This window comes from Podarcis bocagei, assembly GCF_964188305.1.
Source record: "Podarcis bocagei genome assembly, chromosome: 10".
Lineage (NCBI taxonomy): Eukaryota > Metazoa > Chordata > Lepidosauria > Squamata > Lacertidae > Podarcis > Podarcis bocagei.
The window spans coordinates 58328260-58346534 of NC_138135.1; the positions used below are offsets into that span (position 1 = coordinate 58328260).

Consider the following 18275-nt stretch of genomic DNA (forward strand, 5'->3'; position numbering starts at 1 on the left):
TTTCTTAAATTCTTAGTTAAAACTGTGATGACCATTCAACCCTGCATTATGATTTCCATACTCTTTCTCCTCCTTCTTCACTGCCTAGATAGCTTAACATAGTTCGTAAAATAATAACCAGCCAAGAACGCTTCACATGACAATAATGGATACTGAGCTATCCAATATATGGATAGGACATACATTTTTTTACAGATCTTTGTTCCACAATGGCTTTATTTTCATAAACCAGCCACCTAGAAAAAACTGGTGTTAAACAAAAAAATCATATATGAATTTGGAATTTGCAAAAGTAATGCTAAACCCTATGACTTTGACAGGTGAGTCCGTTTCCTTCCAAGGCATAAAATGCAAGTTCTATTTCCATGGTTTGTCAAGCTTTTGGCCTCCAAATTGCGGCATTTCAGGAGATACAATGTGTGGTTGAGGCTGACCCATTTCATAAATGGAAGAGCTTCCAGTCACCCAACGTTGGTGACCATGTTAAGATTTCCCAGTAAACCAACTTGGTGATAAACATTAGTGGATGGTGTGTTGGGTCTACATCTGACCTCTGTGTGGCTGAGTCACTGCAGCTTACCAGCACAGAGGGGTCCAGTGGTGGTGGTGGTGAGGTTGGCGTGGCACAAACACAATGGCAGAGCCATTCTGGCATTCCTGCCATCATGTTTGCACTACACCACACTGTCATGACATTCCTTCTTCTCTCTGTCCTGGGGTGCTGCGGTGGCTGAAGTGGATCGAGGTCAGGTGAGCAGTGCAGGCCCACCATGCCATCCACTGTTGGTGATAAAACTTGAAGCTTTCAAGTAATCATTGAATTACTCGCTGTGATAGATCCACAGTAAGTATCAACTCCTTACTTGGAGGCTTTTAAGCACAGGTTGTATGGCCATCTGTCATGAATGCTTTAGCTGGGATTCCTGCCAATTCAGGGGGTTGGACAATGACCGTTGGGGTCCCTTCCAATTCTACAGTCCTATGATTCCATGTTAGCTTTAGCATTATTAGAATCGTTTCTGCATTTTTTGACCAAGTTGTTATAAGATATCAAGTCCTTTGCTGATGAGCCTTGAGGCAGTTTTTTCTCTTCAATTATTACCATTATTATTATTAATAATGATTAATTTCCTATACTGCCCTTCATCTGAGATCACAGAATGATTTACAATATAAAAACACAGAAATACATACCATAGTAACAAACAAAAATAATAGCCCCCCATTGTTTAAAGGGCCATAGATTGTTTAATTAGACAAAGAGAAGAGGAGTGTTTTTGCCTGAAGGTATGTAATGGCAGCGCCAGGCAAGCTTCCCTAATGAGAGTATTCCACAAGTGGGGAGCTACCTCAGAGAAGGCCCCTTTCTCATGTTGCCGCTCTCTGGACCTCTCATGGAGGAGGCACACAAAGAAGGGCCTCAGATGATTGTCTGTGATTATCCTGAGTAATGTTCTGATGTTATGTGTTCCTGATAAAGACAAATCTCCATGGGGTGACGCAGAATAAATACCGTATTTTTTGCACCATAACACTCACTTTTTTCCTCCTAGAAAGTAAGGGGAAATGTCTGTGCGTGCTATGGAGGAAATGCCTATGGGTGGCATGCCTACGGATTTTCCTCCTCTAAAAACTATGTGCGTGTTATGGTCGGGTGCATGTTATAGAGCGAAAAATACGGTAGTTCCACCAGAAAGCAAAATCCAAGCAAAATCTAGAGCCTTGTTCATGATAATATTATGCAAAAAAGATATGCATTTTGCATCGTCATAGAACAATTTTCATATCTATATCCATGAATTGACAGTGTTCCATGAAAATTGTACGAAAGAATCTGCATCTTATTTTGATAATTGTACAGGTGTGCATTTGAAAAACACTGTGATGTCTTCCAGGCCACTGTTAAATGAGTGCTTGATTTAGCAAATCATGAAACCACTTATTAATTTCCAAGACCTTTAGCTCCAAATACTATCAGTTTCTTTTTGTTCTCAGATGCAAACCCTTGTTGGGAAGACACTGCTGGGATGTTTGAAATATATATGCTAATACCTCCTCTGGGGAAATTAAATCACCAATTTGGAATTTGTAACGTAGAGGGGACGTTTACTGTGTCAATAGCATTTTTCTTTCATCCTGCAGTTAATGCTCATTGTGATTGGTGCTATAGCAGTAGTATCAGTCATACAACCCTACATCTTCCTGGCATCTGTGCCTGTGATAGGAGCCTTTGTTATGTTAAGAGCATACTTCCTGCACACTTCTCAGCAGCTGAAACAACTGGAATCTGAAGGTATGGCTGGCAAAAATTGGTAGATTCCTAAAAGATACAAAAATAAACTGAATAGAGATTTACCATTTCACTTTTCCTCCAGCTCCCTCTAATTTCCCAATGCAAAATTCCAAAGTCTGAGGACAGAATGCACCCCTGTAAAGACATTCAGTGAAAGCTCGGGAGCAGACAATAAAGTGCTCTGCTTTGCAGAGGGGGAAATGTTATGAGCATAACTGCAGCACAACAGAGTGTTACAAGATTTGGCATATGGAATGGATATGTATCGAGAGACAACTTACTTTTTATTAGGGAGGCAAGCTGGTTAGGAACGTTCAACATCCTTACCATTTTAGTAAATCCAAAATTCCTTAAATTTGTCCATTTAGTAGCTTTTGGATTTATTCATAATTTGTGCATTGTTATTAGTAGGGTTTTGCTGCTCCTTACTATTGTGACCTAAGTCCAGTGCCTTTGAGATGTCTTATGCATCAATTGGTGAATGTTAGATTGATGCTGGACTGAAGTTAAGTGGTTATTAGCTGTAATGATTAAGATAATTGGGGGAAAAAGAAGAAGTAAGGTGTAAAATTAAGTGAAAATTGAAGATGAGGATTTGCTGAATGATTAATTGAAATTGGAATACAAAAAGGGGAGGTATGAGGAGGTCCGAGAAATAAGTTTAAGAAAATGGGTGAATGAATTTATATGTGTTTTTTTAATTTTTGTATTTTTGTATTTTGAATTCTGTGTTTTTATTTTTGTTTCTTGTCTCTTTTCTGTATAAATTTGGAAAAGTTAATAAATATTTGATAAAAAAGAGATGTCTTATGCATCTCAAAAAGCAGCGTGTAGTATGGAGATGGGAAGTTGTTGCTCTGCAGATCTTTCTGAGCTACCATTTTCATAATCTTAAGTCTAACAACTTCTAGAGAGCCATAGGTACCCCAACCCTGCCCTAGTAGGAGAACTGTGCCTTGAGAGGCAGATTCTGAAGGGCAGAGGTTTTTCTTGAAGCCTGGGAGCATATCTGTGTATAAGAGGTTATACTGCAGGAAAAAGGAGAGCCTGGCATTGTGCTGAGCAGTTGACAAATAAGACATCTGTTGTTTCATAAAGGGGGTCACTTTCCTTTATGGAAAATAAACTGTTGGAGAGGTTAACTCTACATAACACTAGCTTACTATTTTTCTTGCATAGAAGCACACTTTGAAGGATGCTTCTAAAAGCTTTGGAGATTCAAACGGATCAGTTGAGCTCCTTGAATTTGGTTTCAAGAAACTCACTTTTACTCACGGCAGCCAAAATCATGTGGTTCGCATTTAAGCCCATGGATTCAATTGAGCCTTTAAAGGGCACAGGGCTAGGTGAAAGATGGCAAATGGCACCAAGATACTAGGAACCCTTGAAGAATAAGCAAATTAGATATGCAGGTTTTTCTTTTGTTCGACGTGCAACCACACAACTTGTAGCAGTTGCAGATATATACAGACTGATATCAAGGAATGGAGAGTAGATATTCGCAATCTGTGAAATGCTGTTCTGAATGTTCTTTGACATGATGTAGTGCTATAAAAGAAGGCAAGAATATGCCTAATGGAAAATGTATTTGTTATCTTTGTGTTGTTGTTTTTAAAAAAGACCCAGTTCATTTCTGGAAAGTACTAAAACTCTTATTATTTTCAATTTGCATTGTTTATAGCAAGAAGTCCAATTTTCACACATCTTGTTACAAGCTTAAAGGGGCTTTGGACACTCAGAGCTTTTGGACGGCAACCTTATTTTGAGACGTTATTTCATAAAGCCCTGAACTTGCACACGGCGAACTGGTTCCTTTATCTGTCTACATTACGTTGGTTCCAGATGAGGATAGAAATGATTTTTGTTGTCTTTTTCACCATTGTGACCTTTGTTTCTATTTTAACTACAGGTACGTAGCTTTGCTTTCTATACTAAAATGAGGTTAAAAAAGAAGAGGTTTTGCTGCATATTCAGACCTTAACTAGGTTGCATCCAGTACTTCTTCCAGTCTCCATAATACTGTCCACACGTCCTAAAGGCCTTTTAACATCTGATGTGCCGGGGTCAAGAGACAGAAGTGGGCTTGACCAATGGAAGTGATTTTCACCTTTGTACAGCAGGCCACATTCCAGCAGTGCGAAATTATTTTTCTACACTTCTCCATCTCCACCCATGCAAGCAAGAGGCGTTATCGCAGTTCAGGGTCACATTTGCAAAAGAATTAGAAAGTAGTGTGGAGCAGAGCGAGTGAGTTGTGTGTCTTGGGAAGAGACAAAGCTTAGAAGAACCCTGAAGTCCAGACAGAACATTAGGCTCCTCGGTCTGAGTTTCCACAGCCTTGGTCCAGTGCATTGCCCACAGACAGCTAAAGTAGGTTGGCATCTGTGCTAGAGATGCTCATGGAAACTGGGGTGGTCTTCATTCCAAAGTGAACTTGCCAAATTTGTCACCCACCAATTAATGTGCAGGTTGGACAAGGTTTACAGTGGTACATCGGGTTAAGTATTTAATTTGTTCTGGAGGTCCGTTCTTAACCTGAAACTGTTCTTAACCTGAAGACCACTTTAGCTAATGGGGCCTCCTGCTGCCGCTGCACCACCACCGTTCTCATCTGTTCTCATCCTGAAGCAAAGTTCTTAACCTGAGGTAATATTTCTGGGTTAGCGGAGTTTTTAACCTGAAGCGTATGTAACCTGAAGCGTATGTAACCCGAGGTACCACTGTACTTCGGGATTCAAACTCCATCTGAATTCCATAAGGTCATTCAAGGGCTGCCTTTCCTTTCATTTCCTTATACAGTGGTACCTTGGTAGTCAAACGGCTTGGCTCCCAAACACCGCAAAGCTGGAAGTGAGTGTTCCAGTTTGCAAATGTTTTTTTTGGAAGCCAAACATCCAACGCTGCTTCCAATTGAGCGCAGGAAGCTCCTGCAGCCAATCGGAAGCCACGCCTTGGTTTTCGAACTGTTTTGGGAGTTGAACAGACTCATGGAATGGATTAAGTTCGACAAGCAAGGTACCACTTTAAATTCCAACAGCTTGGAACTGCTGGAAAGGCAGATGAGCTGCAGACAGGGCTGCAAAACCCCCTGGAAGGTCTGGATGTGATGTTGCATAATCCCTCCCTCAGTTTTACTTAAGAGGGAGGCGAGGGAAGCTTTCCATATAAATTCCAAAGGAGGGACAGCATGCCATCATGTTATATCCTCCCAGGAGCTTCACAGCTAATTTGTAACGCATTCACCTTTCTAGAGGTCTTTCTTTTTAAAAAAGTGCATACAGTGGTACCTCGGGTTACAGACGCTTCAGGTTACAGATGCTTCAGGTTACAGACTCCGCTAACCCAGAAATGGTTAAGAACTTTACTTCAGGATAATAACAGAAATTGCACGGCGGTGGCCGAAGACCCCATTAGCTAAAGTGGTACCTCAGGTTAAGAACAGTTTCAGGTTAAGAACGGACCTCCAGAACGAATTAAGTTCTTAGCCCGAGGTATCACTGTACTGTACTTAAAAAAAATAACCTCCTGAGATCTGGAACAGACTATCTGTCTACTGGTTGCATGTGCAGTTGTTGTGAACCAAATTTAGACTGGTTCATCCATCCCTTATCAGTGCCTCATACTGTACTATAGTGCATTTTGGCTTAGCTTGTTCCTCCTTACAGTACTAATCTGTGCATTTCTCACCTTTTGTATTTGGGCATGGATCTATTATTGCATCACTTATGTAACTGCCCCTCTACATACAGGTTTTTAAAATGTGTCTTCGTACTTGCAGGTAACGGGGAAGGAACAGTTGGCATTATTCTTACACTAGCCATGAATATTATGGGAACCTTGCAGTGGGCCGTGAACTCAAGTATAGATGTAGACAGTCTGGTAAGAACCATGAGAATTAATTGAAAATGAGATTTCAATTTGATTTTTACATGTTCATAAAATGTATTACTTTGGCTGTAGAGTGTACAGTTATAAATATGCTTGTACTTGTAAATATTTGCTAATAATTCACCCATAATTCAGTTATCATTGGGTATAGTTCTTCTAGAGGCCCAATCTTGGACTGTCAAGCTCTTTCAATGGCTCTCCATTATTTTCTCTCTCTTTTTGTTATGGCAAACATTTACTTAACCCTTCTTTTTTTGTCAGTTTAGTACACACTTTCCATTGTTCAGCCCTCATAATTTTGCCTTCAGCCAACACTCTTGCTGTTTATTTATTTTATGTTTCCACTTATCTCCTTTAGAAATCTTTATAACATTACAGCTGCATATTTTGCAGATCTGTATTGCATAATGATATGTTCTATTTCATAGCTTTGCCCCAATAATTCTGATGACAACATTTTTTCCACTCTTACTTTCCTCCCCACCTACCACCCCTTTCCAAGCATCTGTTACATTAGCATTTTCTTCCTTTCCGTGTTTTTCAAATTGCCACCCTAGCATTGCAATTGCTACTTGCTTCTGGCACTCCTAGATTGCATGCCAGCAGGGAGACTTCTCAAATTGCAGACTCAAATGGTGTTCAGAAAGAGGACTATCACATTGGCTGAAGGGTACTGAATATTAATACAGACACTAAATATTAATTTCAGGAAAAATCTACTAGAAGTGCATAATATGCTACAGCCTTTGTCATCAAATTACTCCACTGTTGCTGTCTATCTCATTTAATGGTGTTGGCCATTCACAGATCTACATAGCTTCTGGGGAGAAAAAAAGGAATTAATTATTTCCCCCATGAACATTTTCATTTGGATTTCATTTGGATTTCATTTGGATTTCATTTGCTTTCAAATTCCATGAGCTCATGAGGAAGTATCTAAATGCCCTGTAAAATCTTATGCATGTCTTTTTTCACATAGGACATCCTCTGGGCCTCTGCAGTTAATTGCTCAAATGATATTTTCAGGTGTGATAATTAGTCCTTACAAAGAATTTGTTAAAAGTGCTGCATAATTTCAAGCAAGAATAAAGAAAAAAATGCATAATATGCGGGCTATATTGGATTCCTCATCAATTACAAAATGTTAGGCTGATGAACTGGAAATATAGCGTTGTAGTGGAAAACGGTTGATGCAAAATTTGTTGCAAAGGATTTGGAGCTAGGCAGATGTTTCCATGCCACAGAGATATACATATGTTGTGTACATTGTCTTTGTACTTTGAATGTTATAATTATTCCCTCAATTTAAAAAACACACGCCACTCATTCAAACCTGCTGCCCATTCCTCTCGCTTGGTCTCAGCTGACCTCTGCTAAATCAGTGACCTTTCTCCATCAGTTTTTAAGGGCAGTTTTGGTGTGCATACTTTTGCTTTGGGACATTGCTTCCCCCCTCTGCATCATCACACAAGGAGTTACATATGCAGAGCAGGACTCCACTAAACACCACGTCAGAGTATAGCACAAGAAATACAAGACAGATGAGAAACTCCTGTCCCCCAAGGTACATATTGTTGTTGTTGTTTAGTCATGTCCGACTCTTCGTGACCCCATGGACCAGAGCACGCCAGGCACTTCTGTCTTCCACTGCCTCCCACAGTTTGTTCAAACTCATGTTAGTAGCTTCGAGAACACTGTCCAACCATCTCGTCCTCTGTCGTCCCCTTCTCCTTGTGCCCTCCAACATCAGGGTCTTTTCCAGGGAGTCTTCGCTTCTCATGAGGTGTATTGGAGCATCAGCTTGAGGATCTGTCCTTCCAGTGAGCACTCAGGGCTGATTTGCTTCAGAATGGATAGGTTTGATCTTCTTTCAGTCCATGGGACTCTCAAGAGTCTCCTCCAGCACCATAATTGAAAAGCATCAATTCTTCGGTGATCAGCCTTCTTTATGGTCTAACTCTCACTTCCATACATCACTACTGGGAAAACCATGGCTTTAACTATACGGACCTTTGTCGGCAAGGTTGTCTGCTTGTCTGCTTTTTAAGATGCTGTCTAGGTTTATCATCGCTTTTCTCCCAAGGTACATATACAAACTAGATTATCTTTTCCCTTATAATTCTGTAAGTGAGACAATTCTGACAGAAGCCTGAGGCACACTGAAGTTTATTCTTTTCATAATAAACTGGCTTTGCATGATAGACCAGTGACTTTAATTGCTTACTTTAGAAATGTGTTTGCAAATGCATTTCTGCTATTATTTGTCATATTTTATATCATGCCTTTGCTGTTTGAATATTGGATGTACATGGATCTTGCTTCAGCTTCAGCTTTCTTTTCTTTTCAGCAGTAATGTTACTGTTCTCCCCTGTGACTCAAAGAAAATGTGTGTGCAATGGTGGGGATGGCTGGCGCGGCTGCGTTTGAGCAGCAAGCCCCGCCCCCGCCGAGCTTCCCTATTGGGTGCCCAACCGGGGAGGGGCGTGACGCGCCAGCCCTGGAGTTGAAGCAGGGGGCTGAGCGCCCCCTGCACGACGCAGGAATCGTCTTCCGTTCACAACTCCTCCCCTCCTGGGAAGAGGAGAGGCTTTACTGTTCTCCCCTGTGACTTCAGATGTGTCTCTTTCAGGGGGGAAACAAAACACTTTATTGAACTCCTTTCCCTTTTAAATTCGATTCACATTAGTTATTTCTTGCCACTCCCCTAGCTTCATTAAATCAGCTTTTTTTTTTTTTTTTTTTAGATAGACAGGGAACAAGGCTTCTTCCCTTTCTTGCCTTCTTCAGAGTCACAATTTCAGTCATCACATGATTGGTTTTGTCCCAGCTACATTCTATCTTTTCATTTACCAGTTGTATCTGAAGAAGTGTGCATGCACACGAAAGCTCATACCAAGAACTAACTTAGTTGGTCTTTAAGGTGCTACTGGAAGGAATTTTTTTTATTTTTTCATTTACCAGTTAGTGGTAGTTAATGAGCAAGCCATTCACAGCTCATTTATTTGAATAAAGTTTTTTCTATTATTCTTTTTGCTTGCAACAACTCAGTAGTAGTATGAGCAACATATGGATAACTGAGTGGCCTTTCTTTGAACTTTCTGACCAAAGTAAATGAATCGAAAGTGCCAATCAGGACTTAGGAACAGTGTTTTCCGAAGTCTGACTGCATGACAGCTACACAAGCAGAAAAACAACCAGTTAACCACAAAGACTTGCAGTACTTTCCCACCATTAACGCACAAAGATTCTTTATCATGAAGTTTGCTTTCCCATGGTGAACCAGTCCCATTGTTGTCCTAAGAGCTGAAAGGTCAGGATAAACTAATAACTGTCTTTCAGAAACTCTTTTTAAGAATAGCCCTGCTAAAGAATTAACTGTGGCAGAAGCAGGCTACTGCTGCTCATCTTAACACTATCACATACAATTAATAGGGAATATATATATATATAAAGTGTCAGAGAACCAAGTACTTTGTCCTCACAATTTATACACTACAAAGTAAAGATTGATTTGTTGACATCAAACTCAGTAGGGTGAAGTTTGTCTTCTTCTGTGCCAAGCTATGCGTGAAAAAAAAAAGATGTTTCAAAAAATGACTTCAGTGGTTCTTGGTCTGGTTTTCAGATGCGGTCAGTGAGCCGAGTATTTAAGTTTATTGATATGCCAACAGAAGAATCCAAAACTGCACCGTCTTTGAAAAATGGAGAGCTTTCACGCACCCTCATAATTGAGAATAGGCATGCAAAGGAAAAGACTGTCTGGCCATCTGGCGGGCAAATGACAGTGAAGAATCTCACGGCCAAGTACATAGATGGAGGACTGGCCATACTCGAAAATATTTCCTTTTCAATAAGTCCAGGACAAAGGGTAAGAATGTTTTCAATTAAACTCATTTTAGTTAATCCGCTGTCAAGCAAGTGCCACCACTATTCCTAAAAGAAAAGTAATACTTGATTACTAACCTGAAGCACGTCACAATAAATATTCAAGTTATTTTAATATGCAGTAAATCATGTAGGAACATTTCACAATAATTATTCACATTATTTTAATATGCAGTGAGTTGTGCAGAAACAGAGGGAAAGCCCATTGGCTGGGTATTTGTAAAAGGAACCCACAATTTCTAGAAATGCTGAGCATAGAAAGAGCACAGAGTTAATGAGAATTTGCTGTAAAAACATGGAGGATGGGTAAAATATCCAGAAAATAAATTTTATTTCCTATTTCTGTACATTTACCTGCTTTCACTGTCTCTTTGTTTCGCTGCTTGAACGGTGGGAAGCCTTGCTCATGAATATAGGTTTGCACATAGAAAAGAAAAATATAGGGTAGTGTGCTAGTTACACAATATCAAATTGAAATTGAAAACATTGTGGGTGAGATACAACATCACACCTGCAGATACAATGGGCTTCTCTTGTCTGCCCTCCCCCCTCCTGTCCCTCAACCCTCTATAGCATATTTGGGGGCATACAGGGGACTGTTTCTGTAAGCAGAAGTCTGAGTGAGACACCCCTACTGGATATTCTCCTATGACACTATGAATAATAATAATAATAGTAATAGTAATAGTAATTTTTATTTATACCCTGCGCTCCCCAGCCAAGAAAGACCAGGCTCAGGGTGGCTAACAACCAATAATAAAAACAAGTTGATTAAAATACAATTTAAAAAACAAGATTAAAATACAACATTGAAACATTAGGATGCAGCCTCTTCACAGGAGGAGAAAGGAGAAAGAAAGAGGGGGAGGGAATCAAACTGATTCAAAGCCAAAGGCCAGGTGGAACAACTCTGTCTTACAGGCCCTGCAGAAAGAAATCAGATCCCACAGGGCCCTGGTCTCATGAGACAGAGCATTCCACCAGGTCGGAGCCAGTGTTGAAAAGGCCCTGGCTCCGGTTAAGGCTAATCTGACTTCCTTAGGGCCCAGGACCTCTAGGGTGTTGCTATTTATGGACCTTAAAGTCCTCCGTGGGGCAGACCAGGAGAGGCGGTCCCGTAGGTACGAGGGTCCTAGGCCGTGAAGGGCTTTAAAGGTCAAAACAAGCACCTTAAATCTGACCCTGTACTCCACCGGGAGCCAGTGCAGAATGATTTTATTGGAAATCAATAACTTATATAGAAACATCATTTAGATAGATAAAGCTCCTGGCTGGCACTTTGGTGCCAGAATAACATACAATATTTGCAGAAATGAGTTTCAAAAATAATAATAAAATAAAATAAAATAAATGAGTTTCCAGTTTTGGTTGGAAGCAGTTTTTTTTCCCCCCAGCCGGAACTCACCAGAACTCAGTTCCGGCACCTCTCAGGTGGGCACCATTGCCATTATAAGAGAAAAAGGGAGGTGTTCATGGTGAGTTCCGGCTCTTCTTTATCTAGTAAAATAGCACTGGTCTGAACTATGAACTATGAATGAACTGTGGTTCATATGACTGGACGTTTGCCCAATTTTGATGCCAAGGGGAAGGTAGCAAAACTAGGGCAAAAATATGTTCTTGTTATAAGGACAGATTCTACCATATCATCAGAAGCTGTGCACATTCCTGCTGTTACATTAATATTTATGGTTTCAAGCCCATCTCGACACAAAACATTCTTCTCTGAACTGCTCTTCTGTTAATTTCTAGCACACAAATGATTAATTTATGAGAGCGGTTTCTTCATTAATTTATGTTTATAAATATTGCAGGTGGGTCTTTTAGGAAGAACTGGCTCAGGGAAAAGTACACTGCTCTTTGCTTTTTTAAGACTCTTGACCACAGAAGGAGATATTCAAATTGATGGTGTCTCCTGGAACACCGTCTCTGTGCAGCAGTGGAGGAAAGCATTTGGTGTAATACCTCAGGTAAATTTACACTAGCCTGTAAAATAAGTTTTTACATAAATCAATCTGCCCAAAATTGTACTTTGTTGATGCACAAAACTTCAAATTGATTTAAAGTTAGAAAAGTGGAAAAGAAATAAAACTAGACCAGATAGATATAAGACTTAAGAGTAGGACAGAACGTGTGTGCAATCTTGTCTTCCCTGTTTGCAGGGCCTTCTCTGTAGTGGCACCCTAGTGATGGAATTCCCTCCCCCTGGACACAAGGATAACCCTCACAATACTGGGCTTCTGTCATGAAGTAAAAATGTATCTGTTTACCCAAGACATTGGTGGAATTATGTTAAAAGATTAGCAACTTCATAGCTAAGTTTTGTAAGAACTCTTGAGTGGATCCTATCTGGACCCAGTAATGTGTTAGTTTTTAGTTTGTCAGACAGGCCCACACCTTAATTTCCTATCACCGCTATTTACCTCAGTTCCTTATACGCCTTTCTTAAGAAAGTTAATCCGGTTCAAAGATCAATGAAATTGTAATAAAGGATTAATTCAGCAATTGCCTTTTCCTTCTTTAGCACATCTCCCTTGTCATTCCAAGGTCTGTCTGCCTCCATGGCTTGTTTCCTGCTTCAAATGCATTTAAATAATGTTTAAGTATTGTTGTTAATGCTTTTATCATTATTATTTTTTGCATCCCTTATTGTCTGCTTGCATTCCTTTTGTGCTCTCCTTATATGGGCGAGTATTCTGTTTTCTGAAGGAAGTCTTCTTGCTTCTGTTAGCTTCTTAATAGCTGGTACAGTATCTTCTTGGCCTGGGTGGTACCTCTCCTGGTCTGCATTCCAGTTAAGCTGCTATTATTGTGGTTTTGAATACCCACCCCCAATCATTCTGGGGAGATTTCACCATCTTGACTTTCCTATTCAACTTCCTTTTTACCAATCCCTTCCTTTTTTTAAACTCCTCTTTGGAAGCCAAGTGTGACTGTGGTAGACTTTCTTGGCAATTGTCCACTTACTACTTACATATCTCTTGAATTTACTAGTGCTGAGGTCATTGTTTCTAAATGGTTCAACACCACAGGTCTCAGGGGCCACTTAAGTCCAGAGTCTGGTCATTTCCATGACAAACTTTTTGTGTGGAACACTACGTTAGAACCCACTCTTCGATAAAAATACTGAAGTGTTTGCTCTGTGATCAGGCTAACATACCTGTTCATTTCTTACTAATGGTAACTGGCTTAACATAGTCACATTCAACACTTGCCAAGAAATTTAAAGTAATTCCTCCAAGGTTCTCAGTTACTGATAAATTGGTGTGTCTACTACCTCCCCTGCTGCACTTTTAAAAGTAAGCAACAGAACAAAGAAAGCCTTTTGTGTTCCTGCTTCTAACCAAATTTTAATATTTGTTTGCTCTTTCCCTGTTCCCCGGAAGAGATGCAAATTTATTGTTAAAACTCTGGAGGTTACGTTCAAATGTAACATCCTGTCCCCCAGTTCACTATTTCATTTTAAAAAATAATAAGTTTTTCCTTGCTTACTCTCAGTGATTTCTTTCCTTCACGGAGCTTTCTTACACTGGATCATGAAGATGGTTGAATTCGTTAGGTGACCTGCCTCTAAGTCCTGCTATTAATTGCAGCGGTCAACCATTCAGGAAGGTTTTCAAGAAACCTCACTAGGCTCTCCCAGGAAATTACTTCCACATAACATAAATTTCTTCTCAGTGGCAGGCATTAGCTCTCCAACACTTCAAGGCATTAGAGTTCAGTCAGTGTGTCTAAAAAGAACTGGGAACTGACAATATTTTTTTAAAAAATTCTTTTTATTAAGTTTCATATACATACCCAAAAAAGAACAAAAAACAGAAAAAAACACCAAGTCAGCCATTACAAAAAATAGGAAAATCATAAATGCGCAAAATAGATAAGTGAATAGATAGATTACAAATGTTCAGATGTAACATAATATTCTTATCCATTTCTAATCCAATTATTAGTCTTCACATTTTTTCTTATAGCTTTAAAAACTTAGATCCCTCTTCTTCCCCCTCCCGACCTCCATCCCTTCCTCTTTCAGGCTTCTTAATATCCATACTTAATTTCTCCTGCAGCTTTTACTTGTTACTAAATTACACATCGTAAGATTTATACCAAATCTGCTATAGTCTTTAAGTTTCTATGGTTCCCTTCAATGTAGGTCATAAATTTGTTCCAGTCATTCATAAACTTTGCATTCTTTTGGTTTCTGATTTTTTGTGTCATTTTTGCTAGATTAACAAATTCAAATAATTTTGTTTGCCATTCTCTAATCGATGGGATATTTTGATTCTTCCAGTTTTGGGCAATTAACGATCTGGCAGCGGCCATGGCATACTGAAATAATACTTTATCTTCTTTTTTGATTTCATCCCCGACTATTCCTAGTAGGAATGCTTCTGGTCTTTTAGGGAATGTGTATTTAAATATTTTTTTTAACTCGTTGTAGATAAGTTCCCAATATTTCTTCATTTCGTCACATGTCCACCACATGTGGAAAAAATTGCCCTCTTTGATCTTACACTTCCAGCAGTTCTTATTTCCTGTTTTGTACATTTTCCCCAACTTTGCTGGAGTGATGTACCACCTATACATCATTTTTTCTAAGTTTTCCCTGAGTGTTACACATGCGGTGAACTTCATTCCACTAGTCCATAATTGCCACCATTTATCGTACTCTATATTATAACCCAGGTCCATTGCCCATCTTGTCATTACCCCTTTTATTTCTTCATCCTTGGTGTCCCACTCTAATAATATGTTGTACATTTTAGATAATAATTTATATTTACCTTCAATTATCTCTATCTGGGAACTGACAATATTGTGTGCCTCAGAATTGTTCTGACTTTCCTGTAACCGCAGTCTACTCATATCACTTATGTAAACTTCATACCTGTCTACTTTCAATATGTAAAAAATGGAGTTCAGCTGCAATTTAGTGGCCCTCTTGTGTTACTGCCTGTAAAAGACACAAAATCCTTGTCAGGAAGGAAAAAGGAGTCTCATGGCAACACTAAGCATTGTTCTTAGTGGTCCATCTTCCTCCTGTTAGAAAATAATGTGAAATGGGGAAAGGGAAACTTTGAGAAGAGCAAGTGGCAAGACAATGCTTACTCCATTTGGATAAAATTATAAGCATCAAAGAGTGCAGTTTAGGGTATGTGTAGCTTGCTAGCAGTAGCAAGAAGTTGAACTTGTAGTACCTTCTACAGTGGTACCTCAGGTTACATACGCTTCGGGTTACAGACTCCGCTAACCCAGAAATAGTGCTTCAGATTAAGAACTTTGCTTCAGGATGAGAACAGAAATTGCGCTCCGGTGGCACGGTGGCAGCAGGAGGCCCCATTAGCTAAAGTGGTGCTTCAGGTTAAGAACAGTTTCAGGTTAAGTACAGACCTCTGGAACGAATTAAGTACTTAACCCGATGTACCACTGTACTCTGCATTACTAAACCCCCTTGCTCCAACCTGTTTTTAAATGGGTTACCCAAGTTAAATTTTTATATTCCAGTTTGGCTAGCTGAGCAATCAACCCATGTCCTTTCCCTTTTCTTCTTCTTCATCATCATCAAAAAATTAAGCTGCCCTTCACCTACCTGTAGATCTCAGGGCAGTTCACAGCAAAAAAATACACAATGAGAACATCAAAACAAAACAATTAATTCCCCTCCCACAATCACATTTAAAAGGGTATAGGATGTTAATCAGCCCAAGGCCTGATTGAAGAGGAATGCTTTTGCCTGGCACCTATAGGAGTATAATGAATTTGTCAGCTGAACCTCCCTGGGGAAGGCATTCCACAAATGAGGAGTCACTGCAGAAAAGGCCTGTTCTCATGTTGTCACTCCCAGGAGCTCCTGTGGGCACGAAGAAGGGCCTCAGATTATGACCGTAGTGTCTGGATTGGTTCATATGGAGTGAGGCAGTCCTTGAGGTATTGGGGTCCTGGGCCGTTTAAGGCTTTATAGATCAAAACCAGCACTTTGATTTGGGCCCAGGAACGAATTGGCAGCCAGTGCAGTTGAGCCAAGATTGGTGTTGTATGCGAGCATCCTGGCCATCTTGCCTATGACACTTGGGCTGCCTCTTCTTACTCTCCTCCCTCTCATTAGGTTGTAAATTTGTGTATGTTAAGATGGGAACTAAATGAGACCTGGATAAACATATGTAGGTTCAGGCCACATTCATGTACAGTGGTACCTCAGGTTACATACGCTTCAGGTTACAGACTCCGCTAACCCAGAAATAGTACCTCAGGTTAAGAACTTTGCTTCAGGATGAGAACAGAAATTGTGCAGTGGTGGGAGACCCCATTAGCTCCGGCGGCGCGGCAGTGGCAGGAGGCCCCATTAGGTAAAGTGGTGCTTCAGGTTAAGAACAGTTTCAGGTTAAGAACAGACCTCCGAAATGAATTAAGTACTTAACCCGAGGTACCACTGTATTAGTTTACAGAGGTGATAAGTAAGGTTGAAATGAAGTATAGTTTTTTTAAAAAATTATTAAACAGGGTAGTTCACAAAGTAAAAATGCAAGATAAAAAACAACACAAAATACATAATAAAAACAAGAACAAAACCCGCCTGCAAACCAAGAACTCCCTCCCTATAGACAGTTGCTGCTTTTAATTACAGTTGCATAGTATTCATATATCCTGTGACAAGAACAGTTGCAATGTAGGAAATCCAGCAGGAAACAAGACAGCAACAAAAAGTCAGCATTACAATGAGCTGAAGCATCTGCTGACCTATACCCACGAGCAGAACTCCTAGGGAGATCAATAACAACTCTAAATGTTGGGCAAGGGACCAGTATTTAGATTGCTTCCTGTAAGGCATCAATCCTGCAATATACTTCTTGGCTTATGCTTTCATCAATGCCCATAGGAGTCAGTGTGTCCAAGGGATGTTTGGTCTATGTTGAGATCAGATCCCCAAAGACCTGTAATTTCCAGTTATGTAGTGTTCCTGTTCAGTGTTCTCCATATTTGACAGCTAATTGACAGTGTCCACTGATGACTCTGTGAGGCCAATGTATGTTGCATTCAGGAGGCTGCAACAACACTGAAAAGGGATGAGAGAAGTCATTTGGACTGCCAGATTCATCTAGAGATCTTTAAAAGCTCTGACCACAAGAAAAGCACACACAGATTTGATTTTCACTCAAATGCTAGTATATTAAAATCAAATACCCTGTTCCCACAATGAATGCATACAATGGATGCTATGTTAGGGGAGAGTTGCTCATAGTGTCTGAATAGGATGGAAGAGACAGCGGCTAAATTAACCCGACAGGAGTTGTATCCTGTTCCATATTTGCAGTTTCCTTATGCAATATATAAAAAAATAGGGAGATTTTGGGATTTCACAAGCTTTTGTCTGTTTGCATGTAAAGTTTCCAGTTTCCTCATTTTTTCCCCTTCCTTGTATCTCATTAATGGATTTTGATCTGAAGGGTGTGATGTCAGTTAAATATTTGGCCGGATTAAGAAACTAAAGGAAATTAATTCTGAAAATTACTTTACAAAACGAAGCAGCATTCCTAGGGAAGTCAGCTGAATTGGCACGTGAAAACCTAGTGTGGGCAGCATTTTGTGTAGAAGTATCACCTGTGCCATGAAGGTACCTTTCGCTACTGAAAACTGGTTTGTTCACTTCTGTTTTCTTTGCCACCACAGGAGTTCAAAATATTTAAATTCCTTATTTTAATATGCAGCAAACCAAGTGTAAACAGAGGTTTGCCAGACATAGCTTCGTCCCTTGCCTTTGTGCCACCACACCCAGTAATCTTAAAGAAGCTAATCCCAAATCAGATAACACCGCCATCTTTAAGAAACCACTGCCCCACATAAGAAAACAAAAGTAGAAATGTACATTCCCTGCCTTAGGGAAGTTATTTTTCTCATCCCAGGGAAAAATATACCTGCTGAAAGACAGAGAAAGAACCTGATATAGTTATTGCTAACTAAACAACACACAGTACCTTCTACAGTTTCTAGATTTCTAAGCATGTTCTGCAGAATAGTTCTGGTGGAGTAAACTGGGACTTACTCCCAGGTAACTCCTGAATTGACAGCAATTCTGGAGCATTAGTCTAAGGCTGCAATCCCATGCAGGCATCCTGGAGAATAAGACCTGTAAACACACTTAGGGTTGGATGATAAGTGTGTTACTGCAAACAAGCCCATATGTACTCGATACGTTTGATAATGACCATGAGACATG

General features: G+C 39.9%; 1 protein-coding gene across 2 annotated transcripts in view; it reads left to right on the top strand.

Moving 5' to 3' along the window:
* Positions 1-18275, top strand: part of CFTR (CF transmembrane conductance regulator) — a 97616-nt gene that overhangs the window by 61836 nt on the left and 17505 nt on the right. For both annotated transcript variants that reach the window (XM_081211412.1, XM_081211413.1), the window contains 5 exons: positions 2143-2293; positions 3975-4202; positions 6072-6172; positions 9807-10049; positions 11878-12033. In XM_081211412.1, coding sequence (XP_081067538.1) covers positions 2143-2293; positions 3975-4202; positions 6072-6172; positions 9807-10049; positions 11878-12033 — 879 coding nt within the window. The remainder of the gene's footprint in view (positions 1-2142; positions 2294-3974; positions 4203-6071; positions 6173-9806; positions 10050-11877; positions 12034-18275) is intronic.